The sequence below is a fragment of the Lepus europaeus genome, chromosome 20 (assembly GCF_033115175.1).
Source record: "Lepus europaeus isolate LE1 chromosome 20, mLepTim1.pri, whole genome shotgun sequence".
Classification (NCBI taxonomy): Eukaryota; Metazoa; Chordata; class Mammalia; order Lagomorpha; family Leporidae; genus Lepus; species Lepus europaeus.
In genome coordinates this window covers 16,643,256-16,667,122 of record NC_084846.1, presented here as the reverse complement: position 1 = coordinate 16,667,122, position 23,867 = coordinate 16,643,256, and the positions used below count along the sequence as shown (strand labels likewise).

The 23,867-nt window shown below is 45.4% G+C and overlaps 1 protein-coding gene across 1 annotated transcript; it reads right to left on the bottom strand.

Annotated features, from left to right (window-relative positions):
• Positions 1 to 2,383: 2,383 nt before the first annotated feature.
• Positions 2,384 to 3,448, bottom strand: LOC133749355 (MAP/microtubule affinity-regulating kinase 3-like). The gene has a single exon (XM_062178529.1). The coding sequence runs from the start codon at positions 3,446 to 3,448 to the stop codon at positions 2,384 to 2,386; it is 1,065 nt and encodes a 354-aa protein (XP_062034513.1).
• Between the last annotated feature and the right edge of the window lie 20,419 nt (positions 3,449 to 23,867).

The following is a 23,867-nucleotide window of genomic DNA, read 5'->3' as shown; positions in this document are numbered from 1 at the left end:
GGACAGAGCCAGGCATGCCTTTGAAGGACAGCAACAGTGGGAGTCCACACTTTGTGTTGCTGTGAAATAAAACCCACACTGTTGAGCAGATGGGGGCACCAAGCCTGCCACCCCGTCCCTGGCCTGATTCTTGCTTCTCTAGCCCTGCCCTCAGGGAGAAGGACAGTCTCATCTCAAATGGGAGGACCCAGGGCCAGGCCATGACCACTGTAGGTCACCGAAAAGGAAAGTCTTCCCCAGAGGAAGCCCCTGAGGCACGTCCCCCACTGCCTCTCTATGGAATCTGCGGTGCCTGTGGCCCTGGAACTGGCCTTGGCAAAGGCCCCTTCCTACAGACACCAGCCCCTACGAGCTGCTGTGCTTTACCATCGATCTCAACTCTGGAGCCCAGGGTCCAGGGAAGCTGAAGTTGGGACGTGGCAAAGCCTCTCGGGACTTCTCCAGGCCACAGATCGCAGGAAGGAAACACGACTCCCAGCAGGGCCTGCTTCTTGGGACCTTGGCCCTGTGCTGTGGACTTGGGGACGATGCAAACACAGCAGCAGGACCTCGTTCCCATTGCATCTCTGACAATGCTATCCAGGTCATGTACATGCAGGATGCTCACACAGAGTGTGTGTCTACCCAACACATAGCCCACAACCTTATCCATTGGCATCAGCGTGAACAATCTGTCACTCCTGGGGATGACTTTGAGATTTCTCTGGAGTCACTTTTCCCTGTAACTTAACCGAGGCCTCCAAGAATGGCCTGCTCACCCGCATAATCTGGAGCACAGTGCAGCTCCAATTCTGTCCAGGGAGGAGGCTGAACAGCAAATATGCTGTGATCTGTATGGGGGAACATCGATCTTACCTTCAAATCTGAAACAAATGATCGTTAGCATAGAAACCTCTCCCATCCCCCAGACACATGGAGGAGAAAATGAACATGGGTGTGGAGTGCTCTGTCCACAGCTTCCCCGGGTGGAACCCAAGAGGCCCTCTCCTCCTCAGGTAGCCCCCAGCTCTCCTTTCACCTCTGTCCTGTTTGCATATGCAGCTTTGGAAGACCAGGCTGGGGACAGATGACCCAGCGTCCGGAACACTTGCAGAGAACCGCTGCTACCTGGCCACCTCTGTTCTCTGCTGAACCCAGGCCACAGTTGAAATCCCTGCCCAACTTCCACCTGCAGCTGGCTGAGTCCACACCTGGCCAACCCATGGACTGTGATGTCAGAGTCCTTTGCCCTTGCGGTAGGGTCTTGTTCTCCATTGGCAATGCAGGTGGATATTGCCTATGGTCACAGCTCTGCCTGCATGCACATCACTAATGACAGGACCTCCCTGCTGTGTCACACATCCATGAACCCTTCCTGTGGAGGAGCAACTGTGCACGTTTGAGCCTCTCCTTCCCTCCCTCTACCCCATCCCCCTCCACAAGCCTCACCGTGCTCACCTCCCTCACCTCCACCCTCCAAAAACTCCCACACCCCAGACCCTCCCTCCTACTCCCACCACCCACACCCAATCCCCCACCCATCAGTAACCACCATCCACCTCCCCTGGAGCCAGCCCTCTCTTCTCAGGTCCAAGAGGTCGGCCTTTGTGTTAACCCAGAGCAATGAGAGGGGACCGTACTTGTCCTGGGGAGATCCATCTGGTAGTCAACTCCATCCAACCATGCCAAGGTGCACACAGGGACCCAACACAACACAGGACCAATCGCATGGATAAAGTTTAGATTTTTTTATTGGTGAGAAGCACAGAATGTCTCAAGCAGATGTGAGCCCTCAGGCAGCTCAGCTTGCACACTGAGGCAGGCTACCTGGGGGCCACCTTCTGGCTGCGGGGGCCAGGGCCGCGGGCTGGGGCCAGCAGGCAGCAGGCACACAGGAGGAATCTGAGGATGCTCCTGCCAATCCTCCTGCCCAGCCCCTGCCGGCCCTTGCTCGGGACAGAGGCCGATGCTGAGGTCCCAGGCTCCTGAGGCTCAGCTGCTGGGACCTCTGGCACCAGCAGGTGCGGTCTGTTCTTGGGGCTGGGGGTGGAGGGGGCGGCCAGGGGGACGGGCTCGGGGGCTGGGCTGGCAGCAGGGCTCCTCTCCTGCAGCTGTCCAGGGAGGGAAATGGCCAGCACGGGGGCAGCAGCGGCAGGCTCCGGCTCAGGTTCCGACTCTGACTCCATCTCCGGATCCAACTCCTTCTCCGGCGAGGGCTCCAGCTCCAGCACCGACTCTGAATCCGACTCTGCCTCGGACTCAGACTCCAGCTCAGGCTGGGGTTCCCTGTGTCCCTGAGGAGAGAGAGGAAGACGGGTGAGGAGGACAGGTGCACTCCGCACCTCCCTCATGCCCACAAAACCGTGAGGCTGTGCGGGGAGACCACAGCCAGACCCACACTCTGTCAACAGGGTTGTACCTGCTCCAGGCTCCGAGAGTCCGGCTGCAGGGACCTCCGGCTGGATCCTCCAGGACCAGATGGCACCGAGGCTCCAGCGTCCGGAAGCAGACCCAGGCCCGCCAGGTACTCTTGGGCCTCTGGGTCCTCGGGAACCCCCAGGGCCTGCACCACCATCACCTCCTCGCCTTCGGCTCCTTCCCGTAAGGGGTCAAACCACCAATGCTGGCAGGCGAATTCCGCTGTAGGCCTGTCGCAGGGGTCTGGACTGAGGAGTGAGCTCAGGAGCTCCTCCAGGGCCGAGCTGGCCGCACACGGGAGCTCATAGCTCCCCCTCTGGATGCTGTCCCGTAGCTCCGCCAAGTCCTTCCCGCTGAAGGGCATGTCCCCCGCCAGCATAGCAAAGAGGATGACCCCCAGGCTCCATATATCCGAGGCAAAGGGGTCATAGGGCTCCGGCTGGAACACCTCCGGGGCACTGTACTCCGGGGTCCCGCGGAAGCCCTGCACCAGCTCGCCCTCGGGCAGATGGCTGCTGAGCCCAAAGTCAGCCAGCTTGATGTTGTTCTGAGAGTCCAGCAGTAGGTTCCCCAGCTTGAGGTCCCTGTGCGCCACCCGCTGCGCGTGGCAGTGGCCCACGGCCGCCAGGATTTGGTCAAACATGACCACGACCTCGGGTTCTGGCAGGCCGCCCCGGCTCATCACGTGCTGGTACAGGTCGCCCCCGTCCACCAGCTCCATCACCAGGCAGTGGTAATGGCCGATGCGACCCATCTCCAGCAGCTCCACGATATTTGGGTGCCTCAGGAGCTGCATGATGCTGGCCTCTTGCGTCACTCGCCTGGTGCCGAAGGGGTCGCCGGCGTGTAAATGGAAGAGCTTCACAGCCACCTGCCGCTGGCTGGAAGCCTGGCGGGCCAGCACCACCATGCCGAAGCTGCCCCGGCCCAGGGCCGACAGCAACTGGAGCTCAGCCTGAGAGCTGGCGACGGCAGCCAGACCCTCACGGCCTTCCAGGCTGGTGTCCCTAACTACACTCTCTGCTCTGCTCTGGCTACTGTTCCTGTCCATGTACACTACCTAAGGAGCTACCCTAACTACAATAACTAACAAAAGAAAGGGACAACAAGGGGACTAGCTGCTGATCTGACTACAGTGCCACACTAGCTATACTAACTACACTAATCAAACACACAGTGGCAAGACTAAGCCCTATCTAACCAAAACAGAAAACAAAAACCAGAAAAACTCCAAAAAAAACAAACACTAAATAGCTACACTAACACTTAGAGATCTAGCCGCGCTGCCTAGCTAAAGAAGGGGGAAGCCAGAAACGAAAAAAACTGCAAAAAAAGACACAATGGGCCAAAAAAGAAATAGGAGGAAAAAAACAAACTAAATCCAAATGGGAGAAAGAAAAAACCAAATAGAACAAGAAACAAACAAACAAAACAGCACACCACCAACAACCAGCTCAAGCGCACGCAAAGATGGGTCCAAGTCACACAGGTCACCGAAATAGCTCCCTGGTAAAGCGGACAAAAACCTGGGCCGCGCAGCCGCTTATATAGGCGTGTGGAATTCTGTCATCATAGGGCTCCCTATGAAGTCAGAGCGAGAAATGGACCAGTGGCAGTCCAGCAGGGAATTGCATGAATTTCTGTTTCATGACAGTTGGTCTTTATGAAGTCAGAGACAGGCGGGGACCAATCAGCCACAGCTAATCCTTGGGGGTTTCCTCAACAAGCTTTCTCTTAATACCAAAGACCCCAAGGGCTTCTGGCTTAGATTGGCGATACAGACTGATGTTTATAATTTGAACTTTAAACACGTAGGATGCACCTATGGCCTTTTCATTCCTCCTTAAGAAGTGATAACAATTGTTGGGTCTTTAAGACCTCTGATTGTCTACACTCCAGAGACATATCTCATTGCCTTTAAACCTGAATGATAGGTCTCAGAATGATGTTACAACTTCTCTGGCATCCTGACATCCTTGACAAAGTGTTCCGTTGCCCCTGACACGACCAGGCACATTATTCTCATGGAGAGAGCTGAGAGAAAAGGATATTTCATCATCCTTTCCCCATAAGATCCTCACCAGATTTCTCATTTGAAATCCTGGAGAACCAGAAGGGAGCTATGGGTGGGTATAGTCAGGTACGAAAGGCCAACTAAGTGTCAGCTGAGAGAGCTGCATTCTCCAATTTGTCCTTAGAAAAGCAGGGAGAAATTGACACATCTTGGATGTCTCAGGGTTCCCGGGCTACTCTCACAAAGTGTCTTGAACAGAGTCATGGATAAAGAACAGAAATTCATTCCTCAGTGTTTGTTCTGGAGGCTGGAAGATGAAGGTCAGGGCTCCAGTAGACTCATCTGGAAAGTGCTCCCTCTCTGCTGCTGCTGTGCCTTGTTCAGAGAGAGATGGTAAGATGGAAAGGCTGGTGGTTTGCTGTGGTTGGTTGAAGCTAAGTACATGTGTGGAGAGTGGTGTTGTAGTCCTTAAAAAAGTACCACATCTTTTTTCAGCACTCACCCGTAAATTGTAAGGAAAGATCATGGCTCCCTGGGGTGTCCTCAGATGGCGAAAGCACAGACCTCACCCCGTCAAGCCCTTTAGACAGACAGGTAGCCTGCCGCTGACACTGCAGTCCAGCAGGTTAAACCCTGCTCCCCCAGCATCCCATGTGGGCGCTGGTTGGAGGCCTGGCTCCACTGCCAAACCAGCTCCCTACTATTGTGCCTGGAAAGCAGCAGGAGGCGGCTCAAGCAGTTGGGCCTCTGCCACCCATGGGGAGACCTGGATGGAGTTCTAGACTCCTGGCTTTGGCCTAACCCAGAGGTGGCAATTGAGGCTATTTAGGTAGTAAGCCAGCAGTTAGAAGCTATCGCTCTCTCTTTCTCTATTTCTCTCTCCCTGTCTCCCACCTTCACTCTCTGTAAATAAATAATTGTCTTTTTTTTAGAAAAGAAACTCAATCATCCTACAAAAGAGAGTGGACCCCTAGTTCTGTTTTCCACAATTTAGAAAGGAAGTGTCATCGAAATGAAGTGAATGAAATATAATTATAACTTCCCTTTTAATAATTCAGTAGAATTTTCCTCTAATGATCCATCAGATTAATTGGAAAGCAATTTAAGGAAAAAGACATAAAGGAAGCAAGAACATTTTTTGCTGTTGACAGTGGTGACTTCCTGTTTATCTCCTGGGTAGACCCTCCCTTTTCCTGGTTGGATATGTATGGTGGTGATGCTTATCCAGATGTTAATCCTGCTTCTTTCTAGTTCCTGGGTGTGAAAGATCATCTTCTGCCAGGTGTTTTCAAGGAGCTCCGGAGGAGCAACCCCAGACGAAGGTGGGAGTCACAGTGCAAACCCAGTGAACCCTTCTCAGTTGAGAAATTCTTCCCAGTCTTGTCATGTGTCACAGATAGATGTGGTGTTTTATTAGGAGCTAAAAATGGGAGATGACTGTAAATACAGTGCTTGGGAAGGGAGTTTGTTCTGACTATGTAAGTCTGGGAGAAGGAAGACTTTATCTCTGAGACAGGATTGCAGCACTGGATACCTCCTTGGGTGCAGAAGATGGCGTATTACAGTATAACTCAGCTAATGGTTTCCTGCTTTCACAGCTAGTCCAAGTCAATGAAAGGCTTTGATTGTTAAAATTGTCCCCTCAACAACTTGCAAGAATATTCCAGAATCAGGCATGAGTAAGTACATTGACATTTGCTATACATTGAGCCTGTAACAGAAAGACCTTGGTGTTTCTCACCAACAACAAGAACTGAATTTAAAAACACTTATTTATCAATGAGTGAAGACAGACAACATAAATTAGCAACAAAATTCAGTAATGAACTAAGCAATGTACATACATTTTTGGACAATGTAACAAAATCTTGGTAAGCCAATGATCCTATGCTATCATAAAGGCTGTCATTCATGACTTGATATAAGAGATAATTCAGCACTGTGTATCCTGTGTAATTTAGTTGATTTTTGTGTATTATCATCATGCTGATTAAACATATGAGAGTTTTATTGTTATTAGCACAATGTATTAATTTTGCTGTTGAAATTAAGCTGTATGTGAAAGAACTCCTAATTTCATAATGTCACAAGGATCTTTCTTCTTTGAAAGAACTGTACTTTTTTTTTTTTTTTTTTTTTTTTTGGCAGGCAGAGTTAGACAGTGAGCGGCCTCCAAGTGGCCGCTACGGCCAGCGCGCTGCACCTATCCAAAGCCAGGAGCCCAGTGCTTCCTCCTGGTCTCCCATGCCTTGGAGTACAGGGCCCAAGGACCTGGGCCATCCTCCACTGCCTTCCCAGGCCACAGCAGAGAGCTGGACTGATAGAGGATCATCCGGGACAGAATCCAGTGCCCCAACCAGGACTAGAACCCGGGGTGCTGGCGCCACAGGCGGAGGATTAGCCTAGTGAGCCGCAGCGCTGGCCCTATTTTATTTTTCAAAGGTAATTCATTAGAACTTTGATTGGTAATTTATAATTTAATGAATGTTAAGTGTGATATAAAAATTATGAATAATATTAAAACATCAAAATGTTCCAAAAAGACACATTTTTAAAAATTTTATTGCAATATACTATATGCCAAGAAATGCACAGACGTATACAGAAAAGTGAGTTTTTGGTCCTCTGATCACAAAACTACTTTTTAAAAAAGATTTATCATATTTATTTGAAAGGCAGAGAGATGCTCATCAGCAGGGAGCTGGATCTGGATCCGAAGCTGAGCAGCTGGGAGTCACATCAGCACTCCCATGTGAGCTGTTGGCATTTAAGCAGCAACTTAACCTGCTGCGCCACAGAGCTGGTCCCTGTCACTGAGATCTTAACACAACATGTTCTAGTTACTCACTTGTCAAGTTAGCAACACTGTCATTTGTCCTTAAAGCCTAGAATTAATTTGTAGAGCAGAAACAGTGGGATAATTTTCAAGTTGCTGGCTGGTATTTGTCTGCAGAGGAGAGCACCAGGCAGTAAACTCTTTTTTTTTTTTAAGATTTTATTTATTTATTTGACAGGCAGAGTTACATATTGGGGGGGGAGGGGATCTTTCTTCCATTGGTTCACTCCCCAAGTAGCCACAACGGCCGGAGCTGTGCCGATCCGAAGCCAGGAGCCAGGTGCTTCCTCCTGGTCTCCCATGCAGGTGCAGGGCCCAAAGACTTGGGCCATCCTCCACTGCCCTCCCAGGCCACAGAAGAGAGCTGGACTGGAAGAGGAGCAACCAGGTCTAGAACCAGCGCTTATGTGGGATGCCAGCGCCGCAGGCAGAGGATTAACCTAGTGCACCATGGCACCAGCCCCCATGCAGTGAACTCTTAAAAATAACTAAGAACAGGGGCCAGTGTTGTGTGGAGCAGATAAAGCTCAGCCTGCAACTCTGACATCACATATGTGTGCTGGTTCAATGTCTTGCCTCCTCTACTAACCTGGCTCTTTGCTGATAGCCTGGGGAAAGGACCGGAAGGTGGCCCAAATGTGTGGGCCCCTGCAACCCACGAGGGAGACCCAGATGAAGTTCTTGGCTCCTGCTTCCACTTGGCCCAGTACTGGCTGTCGCTGCCGTCTGGGGAGTGGACTGGCAGATGAAAGATCTCATTGTCTCTCCCTCTGTCTCTATAATACTGACTTTTAAATACACAAATAAATAAATAATGAAGATTAAATAATGATTAAATAAAAAGATAAAAACATATAATAAGGATTAAACAAGAGAGATTTTGGACTCCTGGTATGAACGCTAAGAGATACGGACTCACAGCTGTTTCACAATTTGAATATATTTTGACTTTATCGTTTCACAGTAAGCAACATTGCAGTCCACTCTGTTTTGTTCTCTACTGAGGGAAGGTATCCAGGGGAACCTGTGTGCACTATTTTTATAAAATATCCCAGACGACCTGCATCTTATTCTTTGGGTTTCAGTAGTGAGCGTCAAGAGTCCCCAGGCCTGAGATGTGAGGGGTTAAACTCCCATGCAGTCTGCATCCTCTGTGTGCATCTCAGTGCCGGCAGGGGCACTTCCAGGACAAAATGCAAGGAAAGATCCCAGCAGGCAGCTGAGGTTGCCTTGCTTTCTTGCTGCTGTTTTCCCCCTTCTCATTCTAATGGTGGAGTGGTTACTGTGGGAAGTTGCAAGGAGATGAAATTTGGAGAGGAGAGTACAATACTTGGAGGGCAAGGACTTCCTATGTTTTATACACAAGCAAATAATTATATGTTTTTGAGACAGCTGTATGTTCTTATGGGCTGCAGAAGAAACAAAAAAAATTATAATTTTCTTTAGTACTGCAAAACAGAAATACCGTTTAAAAGGGGATTCTTAATTTGATTAAGAACACATATAATACATATTTTATTATTAACTTGAGCTCAGCGCTTTTTAAAATACTCATTCATGCTGTAGGGATGATTTTCTTGATGTGTTTATTTTTAAAAGATTTATTTTATTTATTTGAAACAGTTACAGAGAGAGGTAGAGACAGAGAGAGAGGGAGGGAGGTCTTCCATCCATTGCTTCAGTCCCTAAATGGCCACAACAGCCAGAGCTGAACTGATCCAAAGCCAGGAGCCAGGAACTTTTCCAGGTCTCCAATGTAGGTGCAGGTGCCTGAAGCACTCTGACCATCTTCTGCTGCTTTCCCAGGAACATTAGCAGGGAGCTAGATAGGAAGTGGAGCAGCCTGGCGCTTGGACTGGTGCCTATATGGGATGTTGGCACTGCAGGCCGGGGTTTTAACCTGCTGAGCCACAGTACTGTCCCCTTCTGATGTGTTTTACATTTAGCTCCCTGGTTTCTTGATGTTTACATGTACATTCCACTTGGTGTTTTTTTTTTTTTTTAAGATTTATTTGTTTGTTTGTTTACCTGAAGGAAAAGTGATAGAAAAAGAGTGAGACAGCTCTTCCATCTGCTGATTCATTTCCCAAATACCTACAAGAGCCAGAGCTGGACCAGGCCGAAGCCAGAACACGGTAACTCCACCTGGTAACCCAGAGGGATCCAGGGGCCCAAGTGATCTGCTGCCTCCCAGGAGCATTAGCAGGGAACTAGGCTGGGGATGTCCAGGAGCCAGGAATCAAACCTGCACTCCATTGTGGGATTCAGGAGTCCCAGTAGCGGCCTACCCTACTGCACCACACCTCACTCTGTGCTCTTGCTACAACAGCCTTGCCTGCCTTTCCTCTTTTCATGGTTGTTTCCAATGGGGTTTTGGTACTTGAGCTTAAAACTGTGGGAGATATTTCTTAGTAGTTAGATATGAGTGTGGATGTCTATATGTGTGGAAATATCTATGTACCTGTGCACGTGTATTTTTGATAGTGCAATGAATATGAGCTATTCCAAGCTAAAATTCACTTTGTTGCTGTCTATAAGTGTATTTAATGTTTTCTGCAGGCTTTAGTGTGGCACATGCCTTCATGCTCCAAACTAGCTTTGGTGCTGTAGGTATTGGGCTAAGTTACCAATTTTTTTTTTAAATGACAGTTAAATGTAATTTCTGTTCTGTGGGTTACTAAATATGCTATTTATGAAATAACGATATATTATATATATTTTTTTTTAATTTTTTTTTTTATTTTTGACAGGCAGAGTGGACAGTGAGAGAGAGAGAGACAGAGAGAAAGGTCTTCCTTTGCCGTTGGTTCACCCTCCAATGGCCGCCGCGGTAGCGCGCTGCGGCCGGCGCACCGCGCTGTTCCGATGGCAGGAGCCAGGTGCTTATCCTGGTCTCCCATGGGGTGCAGAGCCCAAACACTTGGGCTATCCTCCACTGCACTCCCTGGCCACAGCAGAGAGCTGGCCTGGAAGAGGGGCAACCGGGACAGGATCGGTGCCCCGACCGGGACTAGAACCCGGTGTGCCGGCGCCGCAAGGCGGAGGATTAGCCTGTTGAGCCACGGCGCCGGCCGATATATTATATATTATATGTAAATAACTTTAGATATTTAAAGCACATTACAAAGTTAGCTTCCACAGATTACTAATTTAGAAATTTGGCTCATTCAGTAGCCAAAGTAAGAATAAGGGTCTATGGGAGCTCATAAATGAATTATAAAATATTTTATTCAGGTCAAGCGATGATCACATCATCACAATTCAAAAATCTTTGTATTTTGGAAGACCTCTATTCTTATAGCAGTATCGTAGGGTGGTGAGCCTGTCTCCAGGACTTAGGACTCAGTAGATCAAGGTGGAGCCTGAGAATCTCACCTCTGGCTCAGTCCCACTGCAGTTAATTATTCATGTCACACCTCCTAATGAGCCAGGTCCTCTCATACTGCTGTGTCACAGAGCCTTTTCATCTACAGTCAATTAGTTATACGTTACTTTGTGTTATTCTATATTCTCCTTTGATATTTTAGTGGCCCTTACCTCTGTTCATAGTCTGTGTCCTGCAGCAAAATATTCCCACTTTTTTTTAAATAGATTGAGATGTTTTTAGGGAATACATTGAATCTAAGATGAAATTGGGAAGACATCTTGATAATAATGAATTTTGTTATCCATGCATTGGGGAATATCTCTCTCTTAGTTCTTATTTTTGTCAGTTTTATAGTTTGCCTCATATAGATCTTGTACTTATTTTGTGAGATTTGTGCTTAAGTGTATCCTTTTTGTGGGCTCATACAAAAATGCATTTTGTTTTTAATCTCAAATTCCAATTATTTTCCCCCAGCAACCTTTAATTTAATAAATACAAACTTAATGCTTTTCATAAATACAACTTTAGGAACATAGTGATTCTTCCACTGTACCTACCCTCCCATCTGCTCTCTTCACCCTTCTTCCTCTTCTCTCTCCTGTTCTTACTGTTTTATTTTACTACAATCTATTTTCAATTAACTTTATACACAGAAGATTAACTCTATACTAAGTAGAGTTCAACAAATTTTATGAAAAAAAAAAACAACTGTTCCTCATCAGTTTTTTGATTTCTTTTTTGATGTCTTCTATGACCCACTGTTCATTCAGGAGCATGTTGTTCAGTCTCCATGTGTTTGTGTATGTTCTAGAGATTCTTGAGTTGGTGATTTCCAGCTTCATTCCATTGTAGTCAGAGAAGATGCATGGTATGATTTTTTTGAATTTGCTGAGACTTGCTTTATGGCCTAGCTTGTGGTCTATCCTAGAGAAAGTTCCATATTCTGGTAAGAAGAATGTGCATTCTGAAACTGTAGGATGAACAGTTCTGTAGATACCCATTAGGTCCATTTGGTCTATAGTGTTGATTAACTGTTGTTTCCTTGCTGATATTCTGTGTAGTTGATCTGTCCATTACTGAAAGTGGCGAATTGACATCCCCCATTACTATTGTTTGCGAGTCTGTGTCTCCCTTCAGATCTGTTATCATTTCTTTTAAATAGCCATGTGCCCTGTAATTAGGTGTGTATACATTTGTTATATTCACATCTTACTGTTGAATTGATCCCTTAATTATTGCATAGGGCCCATATTTGTCTCTTTTAACAGTTGATGTGTTAAAGACTATTTTGTCTGATATTATGATGGATACACCAGCTCTCTTTTGGTTTCTGTTAGCATGTAATATCCTTTTCCATCCTCTCACTTTCAGTCTGTGTGTATCTTTGTTGGTGAGATATGTTTATTGTAGGCAGCATATAGATTTCTTTTAAAGATTTATTTTATTTATTAGAAAGAGCTACAGAGAGAGGTAGAGACAGAGAGAGAGAGGTCTTCATCTGCTGGTTCTCTCCCCCGATGGATGCAACAGCTGGAGCTCTGCCGATCTGAAGCCAAGAGCCAGGAGCCTCCTCCAGGTCTCCCATGTGGGTGCAGGGGCCCAAGGACTTAGGCCATCCTCTACTGCTATCCCAGGCCACAGCGGAGAGCTGGATTGGAAGAGGAGCAGCAGGGACTAGAACCGGCGCCCATATGGGATGCTGGTGCTTCAGGTCAGGGCATCTTAATGAATTCAGCCAGTCTGTATCTTTAAAAAAAAATTATTTATTTATTTGAAAGGTAAAGTTACAGAGAGGCAGAGGCAGAGAGAGAGAGAGAGAGGTCTTCCATCGCTGGTTCATTCCCCAGATGGCTGCAGTGGCCAGGGCTGTGCTAATCCGAAGCCAGGAGCGAGGAACTTCTTCAGGGTCTCCCAAGTGGGTGCAGGGGTCCAAGCACTTGAACCATCTTCTACTGCTTTCCCAGGCCATAGCAGAGAGCTGGATGGGAGGTGGAGCTGCCAGGACTCAAACCAGTGCCCATACAGAGTGCAAGCAAATACAGGCAACTTTACCCCCTATGCCATAGCGCCAGCCCACAGTTTGTGTCTTCCAACTGGCCATTGACATTCAGGGTGACTATTCATAAGTAACAACTTGGCCATACTATTTTCCCATAAATATTCCTATTGTTTACTTTGCATTTCCTTTGTAATTTTACTGATTTTTTTTGTCTTCACTTTCTTTCATAGTGATGACCATGTTTCTGTGTTTCTGCATGTAGCACATCCTTACACATCTTTTGTAAGGCTGGATGAGTGGAGACGAATTCTTTAAATTTCTATATGTTACAGAAGATCTTTATTTTGCCTTCATTTATAAATGAGAGTTTTGCAGGGCACATTATTTTGGATTGACATTTTTTTTCTCTTAAGACTTAGAGTGTACTCTCACCATTCTCTCCTAGCCTGTAGGGTTTCTCATGAGAAGTAAGCTGTGAGTCTAGTTGGAGATCCTCTGAAAGAAATCTGGCATTTCTCTTGTGCACATTTTAGAATCTTTTCTTTATGTTTTACTGTGGATAGTTTGACTAAAATGTGTCATGGTGAAGATATTTTCCAGTCATGTCTATTAGGAGTTCTATGTGCTTCCTGTACTTGGATGTCCATTTCTTTCTCCAAATTGGAGGAGTATTCTGTAATTATTTCAGCAAAAAGGCTTTCTAATCTATTATCTCTTTCCAAGCCTTAGGGAACTCCTTAGACCTGTATTTTGGGCCTTTCATAGTACAGCATAAATCTCCAATACTGTTTTTTAGTTTTCTAATTTCTTCCTCTTTTATTTTCATTGGTCTGACTCTAAAATTTCCAGATATTTGTCTTCTTTTTTTTTTTGACAGGCAGAGTTGACAGTGAGAGAGAGAGACAGGGAGAAAGGTCTTCCTTTACCGCTGATTCACCCTCCAATGGCCACTGCGGCCAGTGCACTGTGCTGATCTGAAGCCAGGAGCCAGGTGCTTCTCCTGGTCTCTCATGTGGGTGCAGGGCCCAAGCACTTAGGCCATCCTCCACTGACCTCCCGGGCCACAGCAGAGAGCTGGGCAGGAAGAGGGGCAACCGGGACAGAATCCGGTGCCCCAACCAGGACTAGAACCCGGTGTGCAAGCACCACAGGCAGAGGATTAGCCTATTGAGCCATGGCGCCAGCCCAGATATTTGTCTTCCTTCTAACTTGGATATTCTTTCAACTGCCCCACCGAGTCTGTTGTTAAAGCTTTCCACTGCATTTTTATATGATTGTTGAATTTTCTATTTCCTATATTTTATTTTGATTTCTCTTTAAAATCTGTATTTCATGAGAGAAATTTTCATTCATGTCATGTATGGATTTCTTTAAATTGTGGATTTGCTTCTGATTACTTCTAAGTAATCCTCTGATCAATTTTCTGAATTCCATTTCCAGCATTTCTTCAATCTCTTCATCTTTACATTCTAGTATTGAAGTGTTGTGTTCCTTTAGAGGCATTGTGTTGTCTTCCTTATTCTTGTTTCTTGAATTGCTGTGTTTATTTTTAGGCATTTGTTGGAGATACTTGTTGATATTTTTTCCCCTGTGATGGCTTTTATATTTGGACTGTGCCTACATGGCTCTGCGGAGTGACTGCTCTTTCAGTGTATACTCAGAGACATGTGTTAAGTGTGGCCATGGAGCTCTGTTCAGTGTTCCAGGGTGAGGAGAGTGTCCAAGATGACACCAACTTGGGTGTGGTAAATCTCATCTTTTTTTTATCAGAGGGGAGGTTTCATCAGTTCTGTTGGCATAGTCTCACATTCACCTCTTCTCCTCAAAGGAGACCAATGCCTTGGTGCTAGCCCTAGTGGGTACAAGAATCACACAAAGGATCCATGAATTCCTTGGTGTGAATATGGATCCTGCAGCAATGATCCTCACCAGAGAATCAGGGAGCCCCGTGCATGTGGAGCCTCCCACAGTGACTGCCCAGCCACACCCTGCACCCTCACATGCAGCCACAGTGTTTTCACAGTCCCAGCACCCGAGGCTCCTAAAGTCACAAGCACCCAGCCCCTTGTCAATTTTCCCAGCCAGACTCAGGCATCTCTTCTCAGCTGGTTGATGGGTGTGCCCATAAGCTAACGCAGCTCTTTCATATGTCCAAAATCGTGTCCTGTCTCAGCTAGTTACAGAATGCAAGTGACAGGTGGTTGGGGAGAGAGAATTACACCCTATTTTTGTTCTCTATGTTGGCAGGTACAGTGTCCTCCACAGTGCTTTGAGCCAAACTCAAGCCAGGCTCTTCGTGCCAATTTATCACTAGTGGCTTGGGCTCGTGAAGTCTGGTCTTACTTCATTCTCCCTCCAAAGCTGGTGCTGAGGCTCTTAGCTACTGGGGTCCTGAGTTATGCACAACCACACCCTCCACATAGGTCCACAGTGTCCTACTAATTTGTGTGGAGTTTCCTCTGAAATTTTCTACCTAATTCTTCCCTGAGATTTCACTTGCTTTATTTTTTTTTAATCTTCTCCTAGACTAGAGCAGTAAGCTCACTCCCTATTCCATCATCTTGGAATCCTATTGCATGATTTTTTTCTTACGTACTCATTGTGCATTAGTTTGCTCAAAGCCATGTGATTATCTGGCTGGCCTGTGATTTCATAAGAATAAAATCAAGCTAAACTTTTACTGAACTTGTTTTATATCTTTTTTTTTTTTTGACAGGCAGAGTGGACAGTGAGAGAGAGAGACAGAGAGAAAGGTCTTCCTTTTGCTGTTGGTTCACCCTCCAATGGCCGCCGCAGTTGGCGCACTGCGGCCGGCGCACCACGCTGATCTGATGGCAGGAGCCAGGTGCTTATCCTGGTCTCCCATGGGGTGCAGGGCCCAAGGACTTGGGCCAACATCAACTGCACTCCCTGGCCACAGCAGAGAGCTGGCCTGGAAGAGGGGCAACCGGGACAGAATCCGGTGCCCCGACCGGGACTAGAACCCGGTATGCCGGCGCCGCAAGGCAGAGGATTAGCCTAGTGAGCCGCGGCGCCGGCTCTGTTTTATATCTTTTGAAAAGTCAAAGTCTTATGACACATTAGTTCTCTGTTGAGTTAAAAGTAATGGTATGGCAAGAACATAATAAGTTAATTCACTTGGAAAACTCTTCCTGTATGAATTAGTCTCCGATGGGACATTCTTTTAGAATCAGAACTGTCATATTCAAGATGCTACTTTATGAATCAGAGTGTTAAATCTGTAGACACTATAAGCCAAACATTCCTTATCAATTGTTGTAGTGTTGACACCACTACTACAACAGCTTTCCATTGTCTGTATTTATTCATGCATTTGAGTATCCTTTTTCAGCTGGCTTGAAAGTCCTAGGATGAGACAAGTCTCAACCAGTGTTTTAATAGCCTGTCATCTCTTCCAGGAATATACTCAGGTACTGCAGGAATCAGAATTCAGGGCTTATTTTGAGTACTTCTATCAGAGACAAGACAATACCTGTTATAAACACTTCCATAGCATTGAATGCCTTGAAACTTTTTTTTTTCATTTTCATTTGTTCAGAATCAAGTAGACTAATAGCAATGAGAAATAGTGCACACAATTTCAGAATAACACACAGGCAAGATTCAGTCATATGAAGTTATTAACTGAGCAGTTTGCCTTTTTTATTTTTTTGGATGGTTCTTATTAACTAGAGAACTTCTTGAAATGAATCTGGTCTATTACAAGCTTGATTGCATGCACATCCCTTAATTATAATATCACATAGATGACACCTTAACTTAATGAGAAAAGCCATTTATTTAACTGCTGGTTATTTCTAAGAAATCCATTAACCCAATTCTCTAATAAAATGAAAAGAGGGGAAACAGCTTTTGATAAATCTTCAAAGGAATGGATTCCTGATTTTTATACCAGGAAAGGTGGGATGAATGTGGCCCATTCTTCCTCCCATGTATGCTCCATATTAATTCTAGAAAGTGAGATACATAAATACTCATAATTAACCATTCCCCACGGAAATAAATACTGCCCAAAAACTATACAGAAGGCAATGGATAGTGGTGACCAGACACATGTAGCCAGTCAGCCTCAGTCCCCGTACTGATTTCTCTTTGAGTGCTGACTTTCACAAGAATGTTCTATTTTAGCTTTCAGAGAGGAGGTCCACAAGTAGTTCTACAGGAAATGGAGCATGTTTTAAATATGACTTAGATAAGGATAATATTGATAACCTTTCCATTGGGCCGGCGCCACGGCTCAATATGCTAATCCTCCACCTGCGGTGCTGGCACTCTGGGTTCTAGTCCCAGTCAGGGCGCCGGATACTGTTCCGATTGCCCCTCTTCCAGGCCAGCTCTCTGCTATGGCCTGGGAGGGCAGTGGAGGATGGCCCAAGTGCTTGGGCCCTGCACCCACATGGGAGACCAGGAGAAGCACCTGGCTCCTGGCTTCAGATTGGCGCAGCGCCAGCCACAATGCGCCAGCCACAGCGGCCATTGGCGGGTGAACCAACGGCAAAAGGAAGACCTTTCTCTCTCTCTCTCTCTCTCACTGTCCACTCTGCCTGTCAAAAATAAATAAATAGATAGATAGATAGATAGATAGATAGATAGATAGATAGATATAAAAAAGCTAACCTTTCCATTGACAATTATTTCTCTCTCACTTTATTAGAATGACATTGACATGAAAACCTAAGAATATCATTGACTCAGGCAAATCACATAAGTTCAATGTTCTCCTTCATATTTTCTAAAGAAATGAGGAGCTGTTTCCTCTATTAGGAATGCATAGTCAATATAAAAAATCTAGGGTAATTGCCTGCCATTCTCAGGAAGCAAGTCTTCTTTAAAAATGAAAATTATGTTTTAATTCTCTCAGAGAGAGAGAAAGAATTCCCCACACTGGTTCACTCACCAAATAGCCAAGTGTACACGATAGTCAGGACTGGGGCAGGCCAAAGCCAAGGGCTGGAAACTCAACATAGATCTCCCAATTGGATGGCAGGTACCCAAGTATGTGAGCCATCACCTGCTGCCTCCCAGGGTGCACATTACAAGGAAGTGGGAATTTGGAGCAGAGCAAGGACTTGAACTCAGGTACTCTGATAAGGGATATCAGTGCCTCAAGCCGCATCCTAGTGACTGAGCCAAATGTCTAGCGCTAGGAAAGTCTTGACAGAAATGATTATTGGTTAGATTTCTTCCTCAGAACCCATGGTTCTTTAATTCCTATTAAAGCAGGATGAGCAAGGGCAATTCCATATACCAGCAGATTGAGGCTGATCCAATGCATAAGACAAGACAGCAGCTCCGTGGTGTGATTCAGCAGTCTCTAAAAAGTCAAGTCTGGTTGCTAAGAAGCTCTCTCAGTTTTTCTAAACAGTCCTTGATATTAACCGCATTGACATTCTCTTCATGCCCAAACTTTACTGACAGGGCAAACACAGCCAACTGAGCGATATTCAGTGCAGTCCACACGCTGAAGGATGGAGAACAAGGGAGGAGGAAATGCTAGTGAGCCTTTTGCAGATGCTGCTGTCAATGACAGTGACAGATAAGGACTGTGGGAAAGCATTGCTGACCTGGAAGAAGCATGGAGATACACAGGGAATACCCATAAAAAAGAGAGAAAGGATGAGAGGAAAGAAGGAAGGATGGAAGGAAGGAACAAATGAGAGAGAGAGAGGAAGGGAGAGGGAAGGGAAGGCAGAAGGAAGAAGGAAAAGATGCATTCAAGAAAGGAAGTACAGGATAGCACTGTTGTGAATTTTTGTCTTGTGTTTCATTTTTCTGATTTATCTGAAATTGGAGATGCTTTGAAAATATTTAGCTGATAAGTAGTTAAGCTAGACTTTGATATTCCTTAAAGAGAACTTACAAAGAATTGAATAAGGATATTTTTACATAAAATAGAAAATGTGAAATGATTAAGTTAATGTTAATGCAGTGTTATTTTGCTAATAAATTAGATAAATTGCTAAATAGAAAATTGGCATTTCTTCATTCTGGAACTTTCAAAGAAAATGCTCTGTGATTTTCTTTATACTCTTTTTTAAGGAGAGACAGAATGTCCACTTCTGGGAACATTCAGAGAATCTTTTCAAGGTACAACAATATAATATAATTTGGTTTAATTTAAGAAACACATAGAAACAGAGACTGCACCTCCATCCACTTGTCACTACCACATGCATAAAATACAGGGCCAGGCTGAAGCTGGGAACCAGTATCATGTCCAGGTCTCCTATGTGGGTGGCAGGGACCCAAGTACTTGAGCCATCACTACTCCCTATGAGGTTCTGCATTAGCAGAAAGCTAATAGTAGTCAGGATCAGCTGCAGAGAATCAAGCCCAGGTTCTGTGATGTGGAGTGTGGGCATCTTAACCAGCATCTTAAAGCCTAAGCTAGCTGCCCACACCAAGGCATAATTTTTTTTTTTTTTTGACAGGCAGAATGGACAGTGAGAGAGACAGACAGAGAGAAAGGTCTTCCTTTTTCCGTTGGTTCACCCCCACAATGGCTGCTGTGGCCAGCGCACTGCACCAATCCGAAGCCAAGAGCCAGGTGCCTCTCCTGGTCTCCCATGTGGGTGCAGGGCCCAAGGATTTGGGCCATCCTCCGCTGCCTTCCCCGGGCCACAGCAGAGAGCTGGTCTGGAAGAGGAGCAACCGGGACAGAATCCGGCGCCCCGACCGGTACTAGAACCCGATGTGCTGGCACCGCTAGGCGGAGGATTAGCCTGTTGAGCCCAAGCGCCAGCCCCAGGCATAATTTTAACGTGTCAAAAATCTCCTATTGATTGTGGATAACTAAGTAATAGGGTGACAGGGTTCATTGTGAGATTTAAAATACATCTCTAATGGTCTCTAAATCCTCTTGTGAACTGCAGATTCATGATATCTGTTGAAGGAAACACAGCCGTTACTCACAACGAGGGTTTACTACCAGCTCCACAGAGAACAGGTAAGAACTTCCAGGGTACAGAACAGAACAGAGCTGATATGCACGAGTGTGGATTAAGACAAAATCCTGAGGGGGCTGGAGTTGTGGCCCAGTGGGTTAAGCTTATCACCTGCAATGTCAGCATCCCGTATGAGCACTGGTTTGAGTCCTGGCTGACCTCTTCTAATCCAACTCCCTGCTAATGTGCCTAGGAAAGCAGTAGAAGATGGCCCAAATCATTGGGGCCCTGTTTCCCATGTGGGAGACTTGGATTAAGTGTGGACCAGCCCAGCCCTGGCTGTTGGGTCATTTGGGGAATGAAACAGTGGATGGAGATCTCCCTCCCTGTCTCTCCCTCTCTATAACTCTGCCTTTCAAATAAATAACTAAATCTTTTTTTTAAAAAAAAATGGAAAAAATACCTAGGTGATTTGCTCTGTCATGCCTATGCCCATGAAATGGAATGCACAACAAAACTCATTACCCACATGCCTTTCCATGTTGTGCCTTTCCTGTAAGTTTCCTTTCTTTGCAAGCAACTCCCACCCCCACCCTCGCTCAAGCAAGTGTATTGTGTGATGGAGGGAAGTGAAGTACTGCAGCCAGGTTCATATGCCCCCCTTGCCTTGTTAAATACACTGGAACCCTTGGCTCTGGGGATGACTCAGGGGCTACGCAGCTAACAACTATAAAGCAGAAAATGCTGCTCAGAGCACAGCCTCTTTCTGGGATGAGGATGTGGTGGAGATTAGAGAGTTATATGTATGAGAGTGACCACTCAGTAGCAGGTAAAACCTGTAACACATAAAATGACACAGGCCTAAAATCAGATAGGTTAGGGACCTGTGTTGCAATACAGTAGGTTAAGCATCCACCTGCAATGCCAGCATCCATAAGAGCGCTGGTTCAAGTCCCAGCTGCTCCACTTCTAATCCAGCTCCCTGCTAATGCACCTGAGGAAGCAGCAGAAGATGGCCCAAGTGCTTGGGCCCCTGCCACCCATGTGACAGATCTGGATTGGAGTTACTGGCACCTGGGTTTGGCCTGGCCCAACTCTGCCCCTTACAGCCATTTGGAGAGTGAACCAGTGGATAGAAGATGTCTCTGTCTCTGACTCTCTCTCCCTCTGTTATTCTGCCTTTTAAGTAAATAGTAAAATCTTAATAAAAATCAAGTAGGTTTGAATTCTAACCTGACCACTTGGCTACTGAAAGGAAAGCCGACTCAGCGGGTTCCAAGGCTGTTACCTGGCCGTATATGCACACACAGCACAGTAGTCTCAAACAGTCCCCACTGGAATGAAGAGAATGTGGAGCTCCCTCTTGTGGGAGCTCTGGAGCCTGATTTGAATGGAGCCAGTGACTGCTCAGTCTACAGAGACTGATAGCTCTTTGCTCAATTGTTTCGCCTCATCTATAAAGCAGAAGTCAATCTCAGACCTTGAGGACAGCCCTCAGGGGTGAGATGAGATTATGAAGATAGCAAAGTGAGCACAATGGCTGATACTTGGTAAATACTTGCTTTTTTCTAGGAGTCTCTGGAAAACAATCCACCTCTACATGTTCATTGGTCAAGATGGCTAAATCCAGACTTTCACAGCTTCACATCTTAGCTGCATCTATCAGTGTTCCATCAAGTGATTGCAGTCATCAGCTGTGGTCATTGCATGTGCGACACTGAAACCATCAACATGCTGCATGGAACGATTGATAATATGGTAAAGAGTAAATCACTCAGAAGCCTGGACCGAAGGTCTTAGTAAGTGAAATGATTGCTGGGATTTAGTGTCCGTCCCATCTGAATCTTACTGAATAGCAAGAAGTTCAAAGTAACCTAGATCTTACATCAGATGGCAATCTTAAAATATGATGACCTAGCTCAGCACTCTGACCTCATGAATTCTGCCAGGACTGCATAGGCAGTTGTGTGAATCTGATGATTTTTGCCTATATGATATGGAGAAGAGATAATAAGCTGTCCCCAAAATCAACTCATATTGACACAAATTCCAAGAGGTATTTAGTAAAAGACACATTTTCTTGTTAGAAATGATTTGAGAAAAAGTCAAGACCTAATATGTATGTATACACATATATGTATGTATGTATACATATATGTGCATACATATGTATCAATGTGAATTTATTAACTTGGATTTTATTGGAAAGGGAGAGAAAGGGAGAAGGAGAGGGAGAGGAAGAGGGAGGGAGGAGGGGGGTGAATTCAGTGATTCACTACCCAAATGCCTGAAGCACCCAGAGCTGGCCCAGGCTGGAGTCAAGTCCTGTACTCAGTCCTGGTCTCAATGCTGAGTGACAAGGACGTGAGTTCGTGGGCCATCATCTGCTGTCTCCCAGGGTGTACGTTAGCATGAAGCTGGATTGGAAACAGTGTATCTGGGACTCTGACCAATCACTTCAGTATTCAGTGCAGGATTTCCAAAGAAAGACTTTACTCTTACGTGTGTGTGTGTGTGTCGGTTTTAAAGAGATCCAAAGAACACATGAGAAAATGAGAAATATGACCATTTCAGGTAATAATGAATTGTAAATTTTAGATTACCATTGACAAAAATGGTGACATATCTGTAATATACCACTTCAGCTCTTTACCGTAGTGGGGAGATGATCAGAACACAGAGTAGAGCTGATGGCCTGGGCGGGAATCTTGGCTCTACTTCTTATTACCTATCTGATCTCAAGCAGATTATTGAGTTCTCCTTGCCTCAGTGTCATCCACTGAAAGTCACAGTAATTATAGTATCTGTTGTTGTGTTGTTATGAGTATTCAAGAAGAAATATATAGAAGAAACATCCAGCCTGCGTCATTATAGGTTTCATTTTTCCTTCAAAAGAAAAACCTATTAAACAACTTGCAATTTTTCGTCTTCAGAAAATGTTGTCAGTTGGTAGTGAACTCCATACAGGCACATTCATACACTGAGGAAATATGTTACCTAGTTAAATTCACCAGTGTGCCATATAGTTTACAAGTGTCATTTATATAATTTTTTTGTTTTGTGTTGTTTTGTTTTGTTTTTGGACAGGCAGAGTGGACAGTGAGAGAGAGAGACAGAGAGAAAGGTCTTCCTTTTTTCCGTTGGTTCACCCCCTAATGCTGCTGCGGCTAGCGCACCTCGCTGATCCGAAACCAGGAACCAGGTGCTTCTCCTGGTCTCCCATGCGGGTGCAGGGCCCAAGGACTTGGGCCATCCTCCACTGTACTCCCAGACCACAGCAGAGAGCTGGCCTGGAAGAGGGGCAACCGGGACTAGAACCTGGCACCTATATGGGATGCCGGCGCCTCCGGTGGAGGATTAACCAAGTGAGCCACAGCGTCGGCCCCATGTAGTTGATTTTTGTTTTTAAGCACAGCATTCAGCAAAATAGGGTAATTTGGAGATAAGAGGTATTGTAAGTTACATGGATTCTGATGACAATTATAAAAAAAAATTGTCTAGTTATCTTGAATAAACTTTACCTACAATGAATAGGAAAATTAATTGTCTTCATTTTAAAAGATCACATAACATAATGATAACTGGGAGAGAAACCAAATATTCTCTCACACACTACCCTGCTAAGACCGGCAGTAATGATGTTAACCTGCCATAGCCATTACTATATCAGAAATGCAACTTTGCCCTAAACAGTTTCTCAATAACTGCTGTAAATGGTTCTCTGACCACATTAGCATGCTCTATTAATATCAGTTCTTGTACTGGGCCCCTGAACCCGCATGGGAGACCAGGAAGAAGCACCTGGCTCCTGGCTTCAGATCGGTGCAGCACCAGCTGTAGCAGCCATTTGGGGGGTGAGCCAACGGAAGGAAGACCTTTCTCTCTGTCTTTCTCTCTCACTGTCTGTAACTCTACCTGTCTAATAAATAAAGAAAATGTAAGACAATTCATAATGCTATCTAGGAAAATATCCAAGCAGAATCTCAATGTTTAATGAAATTCTAAGTTTTATCTAGGAAATTTCAAAAATTATTTAAATTATAAGAGCCTAAAAAGGTTTCTAAAAGTTAAAAAAAAAGCTAATATTTTAAACAGAAAAATGGAAAAATAACCTGTGCTTCCAGTAAATATATTTTATTTTTCTTTAAACCAGTAAGGAGCCACATTTTAGGGATGACATGACAAGTCTCTGTCTCCCAGCAAATAGTCATATTCACTTGAAGACTTTAAGCAGTATGTTTACCAAACCTTAATAATGTGAATCAGGGTGACCGAACAATAAAATACACACACACACATACACATACACACATATACATACACACACATATATACACACATACATACGT